This window comes from Canis lupus, chromosome 6 (assembly GCF_011100685.1).
Source record: "Canis lupus familiaris isolate Mischka breed German Shepherd chromosome 6, alternate assembly UU_Cfam_GSD_1.0, whole genome shotgun sequence".
Classification (NCBI taxonomy): domain Eukaryota; kingdom Metazoa; phylum Chordata; class Mammalia; order Carnivora; family Canidae; genus Canis; species Canis lupus.
The window spans coordinates 31,383,205-31,400,728 of NC_049227.1; the positions used below are offsets into that span (position 1 = coordinate 31,383,205).

The window sequence follows — 17,524 nt, forward strand, 5'->3', positions numbered from 1 at the left end:
CATTTGTTTCTAATCCAGATATTTGTGAGCAGTTTGGACCATCATAAAATTGTGCCATTAGTGTTTATTACTTGGGAAGTGATGGTATTCTGAAATTAACAACTTTTAACATCCACTATTATTTCATTATGTATATCCTGACCATATATGTATATGCTTATGTTGCTGTTAGAAAGGGAAATGCTCTAATTGTATCTTGGTTTGAATTTTTCTAAGCCCTACATATGAATCCTTCCAAAAGCCTCTTTCAGATGATTTGATATTAAATTACCTAAAACAGTAGAAGTTTTTTTTTTTTTTTTTAAAGATTTTATTTATTTATTCATGAGAGACACAGAGAAAGAGAGAGAGGCAGAGACACGGGCAGAGGGAGAAGCAGGCTCCATGCAGGGAGCCCGATGTGGGACTCGATCCTGGGACTCCAGGATCACACCCAGGCTGCAGGCATCGCTAAACTGCTGCACCACTGGGGCTGCCCAACAGTAGAAGTTTTTAACCAGTGGAGAGCATTGCCTTTGACTTTGATGTCTCAAACCTGCCAAAATCCATTTGCTTGTCATTAACCCTAGTTATCTGTGTGTAGAATATGACACTGAGTCCGGGTGCAATTTTTAGGAAAATAAATTTGCCTTTGATTTATTGAACATCACAGAAAGATATTGAAGGGTGAATATTATGAACATTTGTTTCTGTAAATTTCAAAATACTTTACTCATTATTAGCCAACAAAGAATGTGCAAACTATGCCCTGGTATAGTGTCCTCTGGTTTTCACGTGCTTTTGCTTCCCATCTTCCTAATAGCCATGTGAGATAGAAATGATAGGTCCTTCTGAACAGATTCAGAAGGTGGTAAAATTGGGGGACCAGGGCTTCTGGCTCCCACATTCTTCCTTGATCCAAAGCAATGTTTCAAGGTCTTGGAGTTGAAATGTCACTGTGGATCTAGGAGTTAAAACTTTGGATATTTAACTATTTTATGTCATTTTTCAGCCTTTCTTCTTCAGGATAGACAAATTTTGAAGGTTTGGCTTCTTAATTTGACTGTGATTTTTTTCCCCTTCATTTTTAGGAATGGTTTTTAAGAATAAATAGTGATTGAGATGGGGCCATGGGTGTTGACCTGCTGTTAAAGCAGCAGAGTTTCATCATTTCCTGTGTTTTTTTTTTTTCCTTATAGAAGAATTATAATTGATAAATGAGAATAGAAAATCACCATTGGAACAGCAGAATAATAATTGATGCAGGCAGGATTCACCTGTGGATACTAAAAGTATTGATACAAATTTAAACAGACACAAGATATTTTCAGATTCTCAAAGTATCTTCCTCCAAATATTTATTAATCACACAGACTTTATTAAGTCTACAGTGGAAACACTGGCATACACCTCTTTAACCAAATGATCAAAATTAGCATCATAAGTCACGAGTATCAATATCCTATACCTCCTGACTCCGTGCATTGAGAAGAGTACATCACTTTTGTAGCATCCTTCCCAATAATGCATAATACTGATCTAATCATGAGAACACATCTGACAAACACAAATAAAAGGATATTCTACATACGTATCCACCAGTACCTTCTAAATATGTGAAAGTCATGAAAGATAAAATGATCAGGTAGAGGAGACCAAGGAGACATGACAACTAAGCATACTGTGGGATCCTGGATTTGATCCTGAAACAAGATCAGTTGAAGAACTAGAGAAATCTGAGTAAATGTAGTCTAATTACTAGTATTATGCCAAGGTTCATTTCTTAGCTTTGATAAGCATATGATGATTCTGTATGTTGTTACCCAGTCAATAAAAAAAAAAAAAGCTTAGGGGATGCCTGGGTGGCTCAGTGGTTGAGCATCTATCTGCCTTTGGCTCAGGGCGTGATCCCGGAATCCTGAGATCGAGTCCCACCTCGGGTTCTTGAATGGAGCCTGCTTCTCCCTCTGCCTGTGTCTCTGCCTCTCTCTCTCTCTCTCTCTCTCTCTCTCTCTCTCTCTCATGAATAAATAAAATCTTAAAAAAAATAGCTTAGAAAAGTGAGCCAATGAGAAAATACAAAATAAGATAGTAGAAACAAATCCAAATATCAGCAGACATAACTGATTGAACTGACTTCCTTTCAAAAAAAAGAGAAGGATATTCAGCTTGGGGAATAAATCTAGTCTTATGCTGTTTCCAAAGAGACACACACCTAACATATAAGCTGTTAAAAGGTTGAAAGTAAAAGAATACAAAAGAGATATTAAGCAAATATCCCCAAATAAAGCTAAAATATCTATACTAATTTTATGCCAAAGAAAGAGTTAGTAGAGATTAAAAAGGGAGTGTTACAACTTAATAAAAGATTCAACATAAGAAGACCAGTTATTCAAAACTTGTGGTAACTTATAAAATAGCTTAAAAATTATATACATACACACATTCACATGTACATAAAACATACCAGAACCACAGAGAGAAATAGATACCTCACCACCATTATGGGAGATCACCATTTCCTGTTATTGATTGGGTGTTCTGTGTATGATAATTACAATATTGAGGCAGGGTAGGGTCTCAGTTTTTCTTCTCAGATATGCACTAAAATCATACCCGGGATTTAGGGCACCTGGTTGGCTCAGTCAGTAAAACATGGAACTCTTTTTTTTTTAAGATAATGTGTGTATGTATGTATGTATTTATTTATTCATTCATTCATTCATTCATTCAAGAGACACACACACACACACACACACACACACACACACACAGAGAGAGAGAGAGAGAGAGGGATCCCTGGGTGGCGCTGCGGTTTGGCGCCTGCCTTTGGCCCAGGGCGCGATCCTGGAGACCCGGGATCGGGTCCCACATCAGGGCTCCCGGTGCATGGAGCCTGCTTCTCCCTCTGCCTGTGTCTCTGCCTCTCTCTCTCTCTCTCTCTGTGACTATCATGAATAAATAAAATCTTAAAAAAAAAAAAAAAAAAAAAAAAGAGAGAGAGAAGCAGAGACACAGGCAGAGGGAGAAGCAGGCTCCACGGAGGGAACCCGATGTAGGACTCGATTCTGGGTCTCCAGGATCACACCCTGGGCTGAAGGCGGCACTAAACCGCTGAGCCACCCAGGCTGCCCAAAACATGCAACTCTTGATCTCAGGAGTATGATCATGTAAACCCCATGTTGGGTGTAGAGATTCCGTCAGAATGTATAAATAGATACAATCATACCTGCCTTATAAATAATGAATGCAGCTAAAAGCTGTAAACCTGCCAGTGGATACTGCAGATGGAGAAGATGACCGTGAAGTCCTCTCGTTGCAAATCATGTTAAGAAATTCTATGTCCTTCATTCCCTCCAGCTGTAGAATCCCTCTTCCTTGAGGGTTCTCCCTGCCTACTTAAGATACAGACAGGAAAGTGTAGTTTATTAGTTGTCAACATAGACAAACATATGCCAGGGTCATTTTTATTTTGGAATGTCGAGTGGACAGGGACTAGGATTCAGTAATGGTAATGTCACTGGCAAAGTCACTGTTTCTATGTATGGCTCTTCTAATTTTAGTAGTTTTTAGACATTATTTGATTTGGGTATCAGTAGCTTCTACATCAATGTTTTTTATTTTTTAAAGCACTTGACAGAATCATCTGATTTGTGCTTTGTAATCTACCCACGAAACGCCAACAGTGTTCTTTAGAATGCTTAGTTTGTATTTGCAGCTAAAATAGTTTCTAATTCTTTTCATGAATTTTCTATAATTTATCCAGTTAAGATCAGTGATTTAGCATACATCCATTCATTTATCCTTAGCAGTTTTGGCAAACCACATTTTAAATTTCAGTGGGATTGGGAAGAATCTTAGGAATCTTTTGGAGGGGAAAGCAGGGTGTTATGAAAATTGCCAGGTGATAGAAAACCTGAGTCTTTTGGAGAAAAACCTAGCAGAATGCCTGTACCTGCTGTTATCCTTCTGCTTGTTAGTAAAAATCTACTCTGACGTTGAGCGCATAAGTAGATACTGCCTCTGTCAATTCAAAGTTTAGTAGCACTGTGAATTAAAGTTTAAAATTTTCTAAGTTAGCGTTAGTACAGAAAGATTTCAATTGCCATGGAGTAGAAACACAGAGGTTACTATTCGTATGGCCACTAGAGGGTGTGGACACCATCTGCTGAAATTTATGCTGCACTGCAAATGGTATTCACTTAGCAAAGAAATTTTTTAAGCTGCCGTGGATTTGCTGGCCTCCTATAAATAGCCTATTTCCAACTTCCTCATTATAGCAGGTGCTGAATACACTGCGCTCCATGGAATGGAATTAAAAGCATGCAAACTGGGTCAAGTTGTAATCTGGTACTCATATTTTATTCTTGCTAAATTGTAAACTTAATGGAGGAGTCTCGTCTCCTTTATCTTTTTAACTCTATTCTTTCTCTCGTTAACAAATGTTTATTTTGTGCCCGCTCCTTGCCAGGTACTGTCTGAGGTGGATATGTAGTGATGAACAAGAGAGACCCTCTGTTTCATGGAGGTAAACACAGAGATAAACAATAAACAGGGACACAAACAAGGTACAGGGACTTGAATAGTGTCCTCCCCAAATTCATATTTACCCAGAACCTCAGAATTTGCCTTATTTGGAAATGGGGTCTTTATAGGTGTCGTTCGTTAAGGATCTTGACATGATAATCATCCTGGACTTAGGCTGGGTCCTAAACCCAGCAGGCTCCCCACTGAGTAGAGAAGCCCCACCTGGGACTGGATCTTCAGGATCTTGGGATCGTGACCTGAGCTTCTGAAAGTGGCCACTTGACTGAGCCACCCTGGCACCCTGGTGTCTTTGTAAGAGAAGGAGAGGACACAGAGACACAGGCGAGAAGGCCACATGAAGACAAAGGCAGACACATACAGCCACAAGGCAGGGAATGTCTGGGGCCATCCAAAGCTAGGAAAGAGGCAAGAAGGATTTCTCGGAGCCCCCAGAGAGCACAGTCCTGCTGCCACCCTGATCTTGGACTTCTAGCCTCTAGAACTGTCACCAAGTTTGTGTAATTGGTTTTGGCAGCTCTAGGAAATGCACGTACAAGGTCATTTCAGACAAGTGCCCAAAGGAAAATGAAGGGTGATGTGGCAGACATGAGGGCAGGGGGGTAGAAGACAGGGAGGACCTCTCGGAGGCAAGGACGTGGGAGCAGAAATTTCCCACGAAGCCTGGGTGTGACCCAACCCTGAGGAAATTTGAAGGAAGGGCTCTGGGAGGTAGGAACAGTAAGTCAGGGGACGTAAGGCAGCATCAGGACTGGTGGAGCCAGAGCAGAGGGGAGAGTGATCACAGAGAAGAGGAGAGGGGGTCACAGAGGTGTCTTTCTCCTATATGTGTCCTGATGCAACTTCTTACTTAGTCGCACGCCTGAAGGAGGAGCCCCACGGGCAGTTGAGCTCCTGACCCCTCTCCTGATGGCCAGTTAAGCATCCGGGCCTGAAAAAAAAAAAAAAAAAAAAAAGCATACGGGCCTGGATCAGTGGTCCTTGGGGTTGGAACCTAGGATTGGAAGATTTTCACACGTTGGTAAGCATCCAAGTGAGGAGGGACTGCCTGTGTCCCGGCAGGGCTTGCACCCCCGTCTTCGGCCTTACATGCTCGGCTGGCTCATCTGAAAGAGCCTCACAAGTGTGCGAGGGCTGGACAGAGTTTCTGCCTTGTGTTGGCCCCTGCCTTTATTTGCAACTGACCAAACTAGGGGCCCGGGCCTCCTAAGGTCCTTTTGTGTGAATATGCAAGTGTTTTGTTCCCCAAACCCCCTTTTTCCAGATTTAAGAACGGATTGTGGAGGAAACTCTGAAATATGTAACCATTTCTCGTACACAGCTCTTGGGGAGACACTGAAACTCCAGGGGCGTGGTTGTGATATTTGTTACTTAAGGCGTCATGAGAGCCAGTTTAATTACCTTTTTTTTTTTTTTAATTTTTTTTTATTTATGATAGTCACAGAGAGAGAGAGAGAGAGAGAGGCAGAGAGAGAAGCAGGCTCCATGCACTGGGAGCCTGATGTGGGATTCGATCCCGGGTCTCCAGGATCACGCCCTGGGCCAAAGGCAGGCGCCAAACCGCTGCGCCACCCAGGGATCCCCATAATTACTTTTAAGTGATAATTTGCAGTAGAAATAAACTGATAACTATCACCTTTATTTCCTTTTTTTGGAAAGTTTCAGTCTCAAACATGCCAATTTTCAAAATTTTTTTTTTTTTTTTAAATCTTTTTTTTTTTTTTTTTTAAATTTTTATTTATTTATGATAGTCACAGAGAGAGAGAGAGAGGCAGAGACACAGGCAGAGGGAGAAGCAGGCTCCATGCACCGGGAGCCCAACGTGGGATTCGATCCCGGGTCTCCAGGATCGCGCCCTGGGCCAAAGGCAGGCGCCAAACCGCTGCGCCACCCAGGGATCCCCCAATTTTCAAAATTTAATACAGACTGTTAACGATAGCATGAATATTTGAAAAATAACACTTGAAGTAGACTTTGCCTGTTCCTTGTGTTCTGGATGGCTGGTCTTTTTTTTTACTGTTTCTGTAGCCTTGTATCATCCCCATAGTTTTTGAGTCTTCTTATGATCTTCATTGCTTTGGCAATGAAAAGTTAAAATCATTTTGCTTATGGGATTGTTTGCTTTGTATTGTTTATGGAATTGCTTTGGTCAAGCTGCTTGAAAATTTCAGTGCCAGTTCTTTTGGAGATAAGGCTCCTTCATCCAAACTACATAACCCCGGGATGCCTGGGTGGCTCAGCAGTTTGGCGCCTGCCTTCAGCCCAAGGCATAATCCTGGAAACCTGGGATTGAGTCCCATGTCAGGCTCCCTGCATGGAGCCTGCTTCTCTCTCTCTGCCTCTCTCTCTGTATCTCTCATTAATAAATAAATAAAATCTTTAAAAAAAAACACAAAAAACAAAAACAAACTACATAACCCCTTGGAAAACTGCAGCCATGATACCATCAGCAAGAATAAACCCTTACTCTGTAGAGGTGTCCACAGAGGACCTTTGCAAATGGTCCAACCATTACTTATTTTATTTTATTTTATTTTATTTTATTTTATTTTATTTTATTTTATTTATTTATTTATTATTTTATTTATTTTTATTTTTTTATTTATTTTTATTTATTTTTTTTTTAAAGATTTTATTTATTTATTCCTGAGAGACACACAGAGAGAGGCAGAGACACAGGCAGAGGGAGAAGCAGGCTCCATTCCATGTAGGGAGCCTGACGTGAGACTCCATCCCCGGTCTCCAGGACCACACCCTGGGCTGAAGGCGGCACTAAACTGCTGAGCCACCGGGGCTGCTCCGTTACTCATTTTTAAAGGTTGAATTTGGGTTTTCCTTGAAGACTCAGAATTCAGATTTTCCTTCCATTACTGCGTGTACATGCATGTATGTGTATACATGAACACAAGTATTTGTACCACATGTGATACATGCATGCTTGTGGGCTGTATGCTACTCCTGTGAACATGAATGAGAAGAGGGCTGAAATTTATCTCATTTAATTTTCAGCTGCACAAAGTATTTTAGCCACAAAACATTTATTAATAGGTAGGATGAACTTATTCCATTTGATTTTGGTTTGGAAGATTGATCAGAATTTAAAGAAATTTAAAGGGGTCTGTTTTCTTTCTGTTAGTTTCCATTTTTGTTATCTTTTGTGCCCAGTGTTAACTAAGTGACTAGAATTTCTAAAGATTTTGTCTTCCTTTGTTTTCGGTAGAAAGGCATATCATACTATCACAGCCTTGTTAAGAACTCAAACACTGTAATTCTGTTTGAAGTCAGTTCTGGGTTGGCTTGTTAAAAAACATCTTGAAGGAGTTTAGCAAAAGAAAATCCTGTTTTCAATAATGCTGCTTTCTGATTTCTTCAGTTGTTTGAGAAATTGTTTGCTGGTTTTTTTTTTTTAAGATGTTAGGATTAAACATTCTGACTCTCGGTTTCTAAAAGCCAGTTGATTTATTTAAAATTGAATCTTAAGCAAGTGATTTAGATTTCAAGGAGTGTGTTCCACTACAGATCAGAAATTTCCTTTTTTTTACAACGTACTGATTTAAAATTTTACTAACATTAAATTTCTACTGTATCTTTGGGATCTGATTTTGTTCAGTGATCAGCTCCAGTTACTTATTAAGAGCATGCTTTAGGGCCAGAAAGGAGACTTTACATTTGCCTAGTGCTTTATCAAGCTCATTTTTCTCAAGAACCTTGTGAGGAGTTGTCCCCAACTTGCCAGAGTTGTCTGAGGCTTCCCATTGAATGGTCCACCTGAGATCTCACAGTTTGTCTTTTAGGACAGATACGATTATCACAGGGCATCACCAGACAGAATTTTTGCCACAGGGCCTTCAGAGTAGGAAACAATTATTCCCCTGGTAGGGGCAGTTAATTGGTTTGGCATAATTGAGAGGTGTTCTGTGTTAAAGGTTAGAGAAATGGAATGAGCAGGTGGAAATAAATTTGTGGGAGTAGAGGAGCAAGAAGGTAAGAGATGGGCCCTCCGCAGACTGGCCTGAGCAGAGAGGAGGGTTATCCTTGTACAGGGCCAGGTTCTCGTGGGGCTGGCAGGTGAAGAAAGAGCCCTTGGAAGAATGACCTTGCACACAAGCGGAGTCAATTGCATTTAACCTGATTTCCCTAAGCATGAAGGCATGTTTGGAGGAAATGAGAGGAAGTGATTGAGGAAGAAATCTGAGAAAGATTACAAAGAAATCATTGATATAGCTTACTTGGGAGATGCTAAACAAAAGGCGTGAGTACTTGATGAACTTGATGTTGAGGTTTCTAGCCAGAGACCTAGGAGAACTGTCAGCAGAGTGTGGAGAGACCTACTTAGGGAGAGGGAAGGGAAGTTCATCGCTGAATGCCCCAGTAAACGCTGCTGCGTCTCCATCCCTTATTACTCTGTTGATTTTCTAGATGGAGGGAAAGCTTGGTCCCATCCTGCAACTGTGTTCATGTGGTTAGGCTTTTTAAAAAACAAAACGCAATGAATTGTGGTTGCCAAATGATGATGGCGTGTCCTGTTTAAAATATTTCCGTTACGCAGTGACTGCTGGTCCCTCAGTCACCTCATTCTGCTCTTGTTCCCGCAGCCTGGAGTCCTTGGCTACTTTGAGTTCAGTGGCTCACCCCAGCCTCCTGGTTATCTGACCTTCTTCACTTCAGCGCTGCACTCACTAAAGAAAGGTAAAAATGCTTCTTATCCAGACATTAGTACTTTCAGCAAATGTGTGTATATTAATATCTTTTTCGTGTGTTACCCTTATGATTATGTATTTTAATTTTCCCAATTCCTTTCTTCTGTATTTGTATTAAATACACTGTTGTGGATTCCGTTGGCAAACAAAATACTATGCTATTTCAAATACAGTCTCTTAGATATTTAGCTTTTTAAGATGTGGCTTGATCATATTGTGTCTGCAATTATGTATTTTGCACTTAAAAAACATACCATAATCTATTTTTTGAGTTTGTAGTTAACAAGTTTGGTCAGAGTTTTTAGTGGTTATATTACCAGTTGGATATACCATAATTCAGGAATATATTTCCTTTGGGAAGTATTTTTACATGTATAAAAGTCATATCATATTACAGCATAAGCACAAATATATTTTTAATTAATTTATTTACACTTAGCTGAAACATGTATTATTTGTAGTCCCTCCTTTTTAGATGAAACATTGTATCCTGCCCATCTTTTCATGTTGCTCCATGTTCCTCCTCTGTATCAGTCATGACCTCCTGTCAGTTTTCTGTTGGATACACTTTGATCTGCTCGCTTGTCTCTGTCCTCTGATACAGTTTCATCTGCTCACGAGTCTGTCTCCTCTGATACCCCCTGGTCTAGGCCCCTTCCCCAGCCCCTGGACTAGACCAATGGACCCTTAGCTGATACCCACTCTTGCCCCTTTGTCACATTAGGATCTGTTCTCCCCAGCCTCTAGGGCCCAGTTCTTTACTTGTCAAACCCCGATTCGTCCTTCAGGGTCCAGTTAAATACTACTCTCACAGTTTCCGCTGATCTCAGTTGGATATCCTATCAGTTCTCTTTTCTAACACTTAACATAGTTTGTGTTTATGTATGAAGTTATGAGATTTGTTTATTGTCTGTCTGCTTCCCAGACTGTGAGATTTCTGAGTTTAGGTAGGGTCCATGGATCTTCAGTTCAATGCTCTTTCTCCAGTATCTGGCACATAACAATCACTATTTGCCAAGTGAGCAATCAGACTGATGGCTGTGTCATTTATCCCCTAGTAGATCAACCAAAAATACATAACTGTCCTTCTACTACTGGGTATTAGATTGGTTCCATATTTTGGGAGGAGGAGGATCAAACAATTCTGTGACCGGCCATTTTAAGATGTACACTGTCTTAAGGTTGTATGCATAGAGAATCTACTGCATTCATATTTTTCACCTTGGGGACATTGCGAGAGGAAATCAAGCTGTCACATAAGTATGTGCCTGCTTGAAAGACTTAGCTGCACAGATTCAAGTGAATAAAAAGACTTAGCAAGTGAAAGTTTGAATTCTGAAAGCAGCATACTGCCAACATAAAAAACTTAAGAAGCCAATACTCAGAAATGTTCTTAGAGGGCAGCCTGGGTGGCTCAGCAGTTTAGTGCTGCCTTCATCCCAGGGCGTGATCCTGGAGACCCAGGATCGAGTCTCACGTCGGCTCCCTGCATGGAGCCTACTTCTCCCTCTTCCTGTGTCTCTGCCTCTCTCTCTGTTGCTCATGAATAAATAAATAAAATATTTAAAAAAATGTTCTTAGAAAATGAAAGCCCCTCAGAGATCTCAAGTGAAAACTGTACGAGAGTCCAGTCTGCAGTTACTCACTGACATGATGGTAGTGTTCAAGTTTTTTGTTTTTTTTTTTTTTTTAAGATTTTATTTATTTATTCATGAGAGACACACAGAGAGAGACACAGGGAGAAGCAGGCTCCATGCAGGGAGCCCAATGTGGTACTTGATTTCAGGACTCCCAAAATCATGCCCTGGGCCAAAGGCAGGTGCTAAACCACTGAGCCACCCAGGGATCCCCATCGTTCAAGTTCTTGAGTTGAAGAGGACATTTCAAGAATGTGGAAGGATGTTTTTATTACCCAGTTAGCTTGTATTGTGTGCTAAAGATTCATCTTAAGTTACTTTTTCATTCAGAGGTTTCCAAAATATTACTTCCTTTTGGAGGAACCTTTCCAAGCGTGAGAGAGTAACCTTTCCCCCATTTTTTCTTTTTCTTTTCTTTTTTTTTTTTTTTTTTTGTTAAGCAAAGGAAGGTGACGGTATAAATTACTTGAACAGGGATCCCTGGGTGGCGCAGCGGTTTGGCGCCTGCCTTTGGCCCAGGGCGCGATCCTGGAGACCCGGGATCGAATCCCATGTCGGGCTCCCAGTGCATGGAGCCTGCTTCTCCCTCTGCCTGTGTCTCTGCCTCTCTCTCTCTCTCTCTCTCTCTCTGTGACTATCATAAATAAATAAAAATTAAAAAAAAATTTATAAAAAAAAAAAATAAAAAAAAAATAAATTACTTGAACAAAGTGAACCTCTTTAGTCAATCCCTGTTATTGACAAATGATCACATGCAGTTTCTTAGAATAATCTAGTCTATGATTACCTTTACTACATTTCTTTCCTAGCATGTGACTTTAGTGGGGTCTGGTAAAATCCTATTGCATATCAACTTTGCAAGAGCTGAGATTCATTCTGATTCATCATTTTTCACCTTGTTTTTGTGAGTAAGCTCTCACTTAAGTTCAATGAACCATTTTTAGAAGAAAAAGACAAGTTTGGAAGGATGATCCATAATAACTGCACCAAAATCTTGCCTTGATATCTAAGATTTTTTTCCCCCACTTTTCTTTCTCATACCCAGAAGGGAGATGATATTTTATTTACTAATGGTAGATGTTCGGTAAGAAACATATACACTTTTTTTTAATGTTATAGTTTGAAATGTAAATTATAGGTCAGTGTTGTATTTAGATTCTGTACAACAAATTGAGGCCTAAGACACATTTGCCACACTTAACACTTGGTTATAGAGCTTAACCAAAGAAGTGTTTAGAATGTGTTAGAAAGCAGATGTCCTGGTTCGACACTCTACCAAGTGTTTACAAAATGCACATATCTTTCCATTGCCTTAATGTTTTTTTAAGTGTCTTAGAAAGAGGACATTCTGACATTTGTCTTGAAGCTGTCTGGCCATCAGTGTACAAGTATTTTGAGAATGTACCATATGTGAAGCCTCATGTCTAGGTGTGAGGAGTGTGCTAAGAGAGAGAAGAGTGCATGTTTGCCTCAAGAATTCTTGAGTTTAGTTGTAAGATCTGGTTCCATGGTCCTTTGTTCCTCTCTTCCGACTATTTGTATAACATTTGATACTTTGCATGTTATCATAAGGCAATAGGGAAATTTGGCTTTCTACCTGAGCACTTAATACTGACTGCTTTCTCTTTGTTTTAACTGCTTCCTTTCATCTTAGTTATCTGGGTCCTTAATGAGTTGATCTCAGCCTTGGTGCTGATGTGTCAGTTGATGTAGGCCCGCCTGTTAGGTGATGTGGGCGGTGCCCCTTTGTTATATTTCTGTCCATTATTTTCTTGGCTGTGTTACTGTGACCAATTTTTATATAGCAGTTCTGTATTTTCATGTAGTTTAATCTGTGGTTCTTTTTCTTGATTTCTTTGATTTTTTTCCCTAAAAATCTGATCACTAACTAGTTCATTTTCTTCTTTTTAAATATAAAATTTGTTTAGCACTTTATGCTACCTGGATTTCCTCTGGCTTCACATACAGAGTATAGTAGTTGTTTTCTCCCCTTCTTACTGGCTAATCAGCACCATTTACAATATAGTACTTCCATTTTCCTTCATCTTTTTTTTTTTTTTTTAAGATTTTATTTATTTATTCACGAGGGACCCAGAGAGAGAGGTAGAAACTCAAGCAGAGCAAGAAGTGGGCTCCCTGCTGGGAGCCCAATGTGGGACTTAATCCTGTCACTCCAGGATCATTCCCTGAGCCAAAGGTAGATGACGCTCAGCCACTAAGCCACCCAGGTGTCCGCATTTTCCTTCATCTTAATGATGTCTGGTTTTATTGCAAAATATTTTACTTGTAAATGGGTCTTTTTCTGTGTTTTTTCTTGGTCTAGATGCCTACTCTTTTTGTATAAGTAAATATAATTTCATTTCTTGCTTTGTAAGTCTGGACTTTGCTTCCTCTAGTTCTTGTGTCCTATGGAATCTTCTTTTATATCCATCTGTGCATTTGGCTGGATTTTGGTTGTAATTGTACTAAGTTTACAAATTGACTTAGAGGTGTTGGACATCTTCACATTTAGCCTCTCTTTCTAGGATTGCAACATGATTATTCATTTATTCAAACCTTTTAATTTTTTATGATAGGTCTTACACATTTCTCATTCATGTGTAATCATTTCAAAGTGCTGAATGATTTTTTTTTTTTTTTTTTTTTCCATTCTTTTTTTTTTTTTTTTTTTTAAATTTTTATTTATTTATGATAGTTACAGAGAGGGAGAGAGAGAGAGCTAGAGGCAGAGACATAGGCAGAGGGAGAAGCAGGCTCCATGCACCGGGAGCCCGATGTGGGATTCGACCCCGGGTCTCCAGGATCGCGCCCCGGGCCAAAGGCAGGCGCTAAACCGCTGCGCCACCCAGGGATCCCCAAAGTGCTGAATGATTAATTGTGGGCTAGCAGTCTGTGTCTTTTTCAGGATTCGGAGGGAACCAGTGTCTTGGATTTCTGTGCTCTCCCCAGACCACAGAGCCTCTATGAACCTATTTACTTTTGATCTTGGCAGGCAGGCTTTCTTTTTTGGCCTATAGAAAATTTGGTGGAGCGTTCAATGTTTTTAAGTTGCTTACTTGATTTTTTTCCCCCCTTCTTATGATTATATCATTGCTGTAAAAATATGTTCTGGTAAAATGTTGTTATATTATGCTATGATTCAGCAACTTTTTGAAAAGAGAAAATTTGCAACCAGTTTCGATCTTTTTTTCATTTGGAAGGATGCAGTGCTGCCTAGGGAGGGAAGTGGTGGTCTGGGAGATGGCACTGTTTGATCCGTACCCTTTGTTTGCCAAGGACAGGATCTATAAATTTGAGCAAAATATAACTTGTTTTTGTTTGAGTTTGTGTGTCTGTAAAACTGGAGAGGGTGGAGAGAAGAATAGATGCTTTATAAGGATATGTCATGTGTACAGTACTTTGAATAAAGTAATAGTCGTCATGTCTGCAGTAGCTTAATTAGAAAGCCACCTGGTGGAAAGCACTTCAAATAAGTATCGTGTCTATTTTCTTAAAAGTGTCTCCACCAGGTATTGTGTAACTTGACTGACCAGTGGACACAGGCCTTCCTTTGCTTGTACCTTCTTCTTGTATGGTGTGGTGTTCTCACTGTGGAAATGACCACGTCTCTCTCCCACTAGGATATGAGCTGCTTTGTTTGGATAGTATTTGGCCAAGGTTCTGTCCTCCTGCTCCTCCAGCTTCAGCACCCTGCTTGACCAGTGTTGTAGCTAAAAGGTTGAATGAATGACTATAATAAAGGGCACTTGACTTAGAAATTGCTCAAGTGAGTGTGATTGGAGCAATGAGATGTTAAATCACTTTGGATCTCTTCCCACCACCGTCCCCTCTCCTCATCCCTGGCCTTTTGGTTCCTTAAATCAGTGTGTGGGCTCGCTCGCAGCAGGACTGCGTGGGCCCCTGCCTGTTGCATTCTTCTTCGTCTTTCCATTGGCGTTTCACTGTCCCCTGACACTGGAGCCCTGACGAACTGAACTGAACTTCATATGGTACTTAAATGTTACCTTGAAAATATACTAAACCATTAACTAAGGATGTCGTGTCTACTTTCTTCTGCTACCTCTAGGAATTCCTAAACTTAGTTGACTGGGGAATCTTGTGGCATTAGTTTTCTAAGGAACACCCTTTGGGAAATAGGTTGTAATGAGTTTTTTAAAGAGGGGTTTATTAGAGGACAAACTGCTGATTCCAGTGTAGGGTCCCTCTACTCCACCAGGTGGCGTCAGATTGACCTGTGCTTTGCTGGTAGACTGGAGTCAGGATGTGTAAAGAGCGCTCTCCTCCATATCCTTATTCACGAATAAAGCAATTTTTTGGAGCACTTTTCTGTTAGATTGTGAAATTTTATGCAAGAAGTCAGAAGGGGAGGATTTTCTTATTCTGTAAGTAACATTCTTAAAGGTATTGAAAAAAACAACGGACTGATTTCTTTCTTTTTTTTTTTTTTTTTAAACGAACTGATTTCTTAGGCAAGATTGACTCTGGGATTGCTTTTTTTCTTGAATTCCTGGATCTAACTTTTGGGAGTTTGAGGCAGGCAGGCATTGGGTTTAACAATTCTCTGTAAATGAAACAGGTTCTAGGGTTACTTGGTTTTCTTGGATAATCTCATTCATTGTCACTATACTCATAGAGGGAAATCTTTTCCTAATTGTCTCCTTGTTCTGAGGGCCACTGGGTACTGATTAATACACATTAGAATAAGTATGTTAGAAATTATATACTTTTTGTTCCTGTACCTGAAACTGACTTTTTGGTGATGTTGCTGTCATTTTAGCAAGCATGTCCTCATGTTTCACAGGAGATGCTTTTATTCCCATTATGACTTATCTCTTAAGCCTTGTAAATGCTGGTAGGGAAGAATTAAGCCTAAAGCAGACCTCTTCCACACTTTAAGTTAGGTTTGGAAGCATGACTTATTAATTCAACAAACATTTGAGGATCTACTGTGTGCTCCAACTATAAAGATGAATAAAACTAGTTCCCCACTGTGTAGTGCCACCAGATAGTGTGGCAGACAGGTAGGCTTTTTGATGTTTTTGAAGCTAAAATAAGACTCCAGACAAAGAACCAAAAACATTAAAATCTTGGGAAAAAAAACTCACCTTCTAAAATAAAGTCAAGCTTAGAGGTGAAACAACTCAGTGCAGACAAACCCAGTTCTGGTCTCTACTTGGCCACTTTTCATGTAAAATTGGATATGGTAAGCTGATACTAGGCTGAGCCCTTCCGTGAGTCAAGCCTTTTACCTGGATGATCCAGAATTCCCTGCCACTCTCTGAAATAGGAACTGTGAATATGTCATCGTGACTGTCTCTGTTGAGAAAATAGGCTCTGAGGAGGCTGTTAACTGACTCAAGGTCACTGTGATTGGTAGAATGGTGGCTCCCCAAAGATGCCCACTAGAACCTATGAATATGGCACATCACATGGTGAGGGAGGACTGAGGTTGCACGTGGAATTGGGTTGCTAATCAGCTGACCTAAAGAATGGGAGATTATCCTGGATTATGAGTGGGCCCAATATCTTCAGAAAGATCCTTAAAATTGGAATTGAGGCAAAGAATAGTGTCAAAATGATGCAATTTGAAAGGACCTGTCCAGCTGTTGCTGTTATTGGAGGTGAGAGGGGCCCCAGGCCACAGAGCGTAGGGAGCCTCTGGAGGCTGGCAATAGCAAAGAGATGGATTCTTCCCTAGAGCCTCTAGAAGGAACATGCCCTATTGACACCTTGATTTTAGTCTATTGAGGCCCGTTTTGGACTTCTGACCTCCAGAACTGTGAGATAAATTGATGTCCTTTTAACCTACTACATTTGTGGTGATTTGTTACAGCAGAGGCAGCAAACGAGTACTGTGGCATAGCAGTAAAGGAGGACCTGAGAGGAACCCAGGACCACGTTACTCCCATTTACTGTCGTGCTGTACTGGGGATGAGGCAGGGGGCACAGTATGGTGATTCCCGCCTCCTGGTCTTCGCCCCAACACTGCTTCAACTATAGCGCCTTTCCCTAGTTAATATCCACCTTCCTAAGTTTTCAAGGCCTAGCTGAAGTCCTGGTGGTGTTTATAAATATTGCCTAGCTAGCATAATGTCTGGCACATTACGGACATCAAATGGAGTCCTACTTAGCATGGTTTTCTGATTTTCCCCTGAACTTTATATTAGCATCTTCCTAACAGGAAACTCCTTTTTAAATTTTTTTTTTAAATTTTTTTTTAATTTATTTGTGATAGTCACAGAGAGAGAGAGAGAATGAGGCAGAGACACAGGCAGAGGGAGAAGCAGGCTCCATGCACCGGGAGCCCAACGTGGGATTCGATCCCGGGTCTCCAGGATCGCGCCCTGGGCCAAAGGCAGGCGCCAAACCGCTGCGCCACCCAGGGATCCCCTAACAGGAAACTCCTATAGGCCCAGTCCAAGTCTCTTAATAAGTCATTTTAGAAGCTAGTGTCCTGGGTGACCATGGCCCACCCAGTCATCCCTTCCAACTGGTCTTGAGGTTGTCTGTAAGATAAGAGAGCTGTGCACTGGTTGCCTCTAAAAGACACTTCAGTCTGAAAATACATTGGCCCTTGGCCTGTTTCTGTAGGCCTAGGAAGTAAGAACTCTATATTTTTAAAGGTTTGTTTGCAAGAAAAAATAAAAAAAGAATGTGTGACCC

General features: G+C 40.6%; 1 protein-coding gene across 8 annotated transcripts in view; it reads left to right on the forward strand.

The window, feature by feature from the left end:
• The window catches only part of TXNDC11 (thioredoxin domain containing 11), a 65,096-nt gene that overhangs the window by 19,377 nt on the left and 28,195 nt on the right, over positions 1–17,524 (forward strand). For 7 of the 8 annotated variants that reach the window (XM_038540347.1, XM_038540344.1, XM_038540346.1 and 4 more), the window contains one exon: positions 9,120–9,213. In XM_038540347.1, the coding sequence (XP_038396275.1) occupies positions 9,120–9,213 (94 nt within the window). Of the gene's footprint in view, positions 1–4,471; positions 4,508–9,119; positions 9,214–17,524 lie in introns of those variants that run through there. The other variant, XM_038540350.1, reaches the window with a different exon arrangement.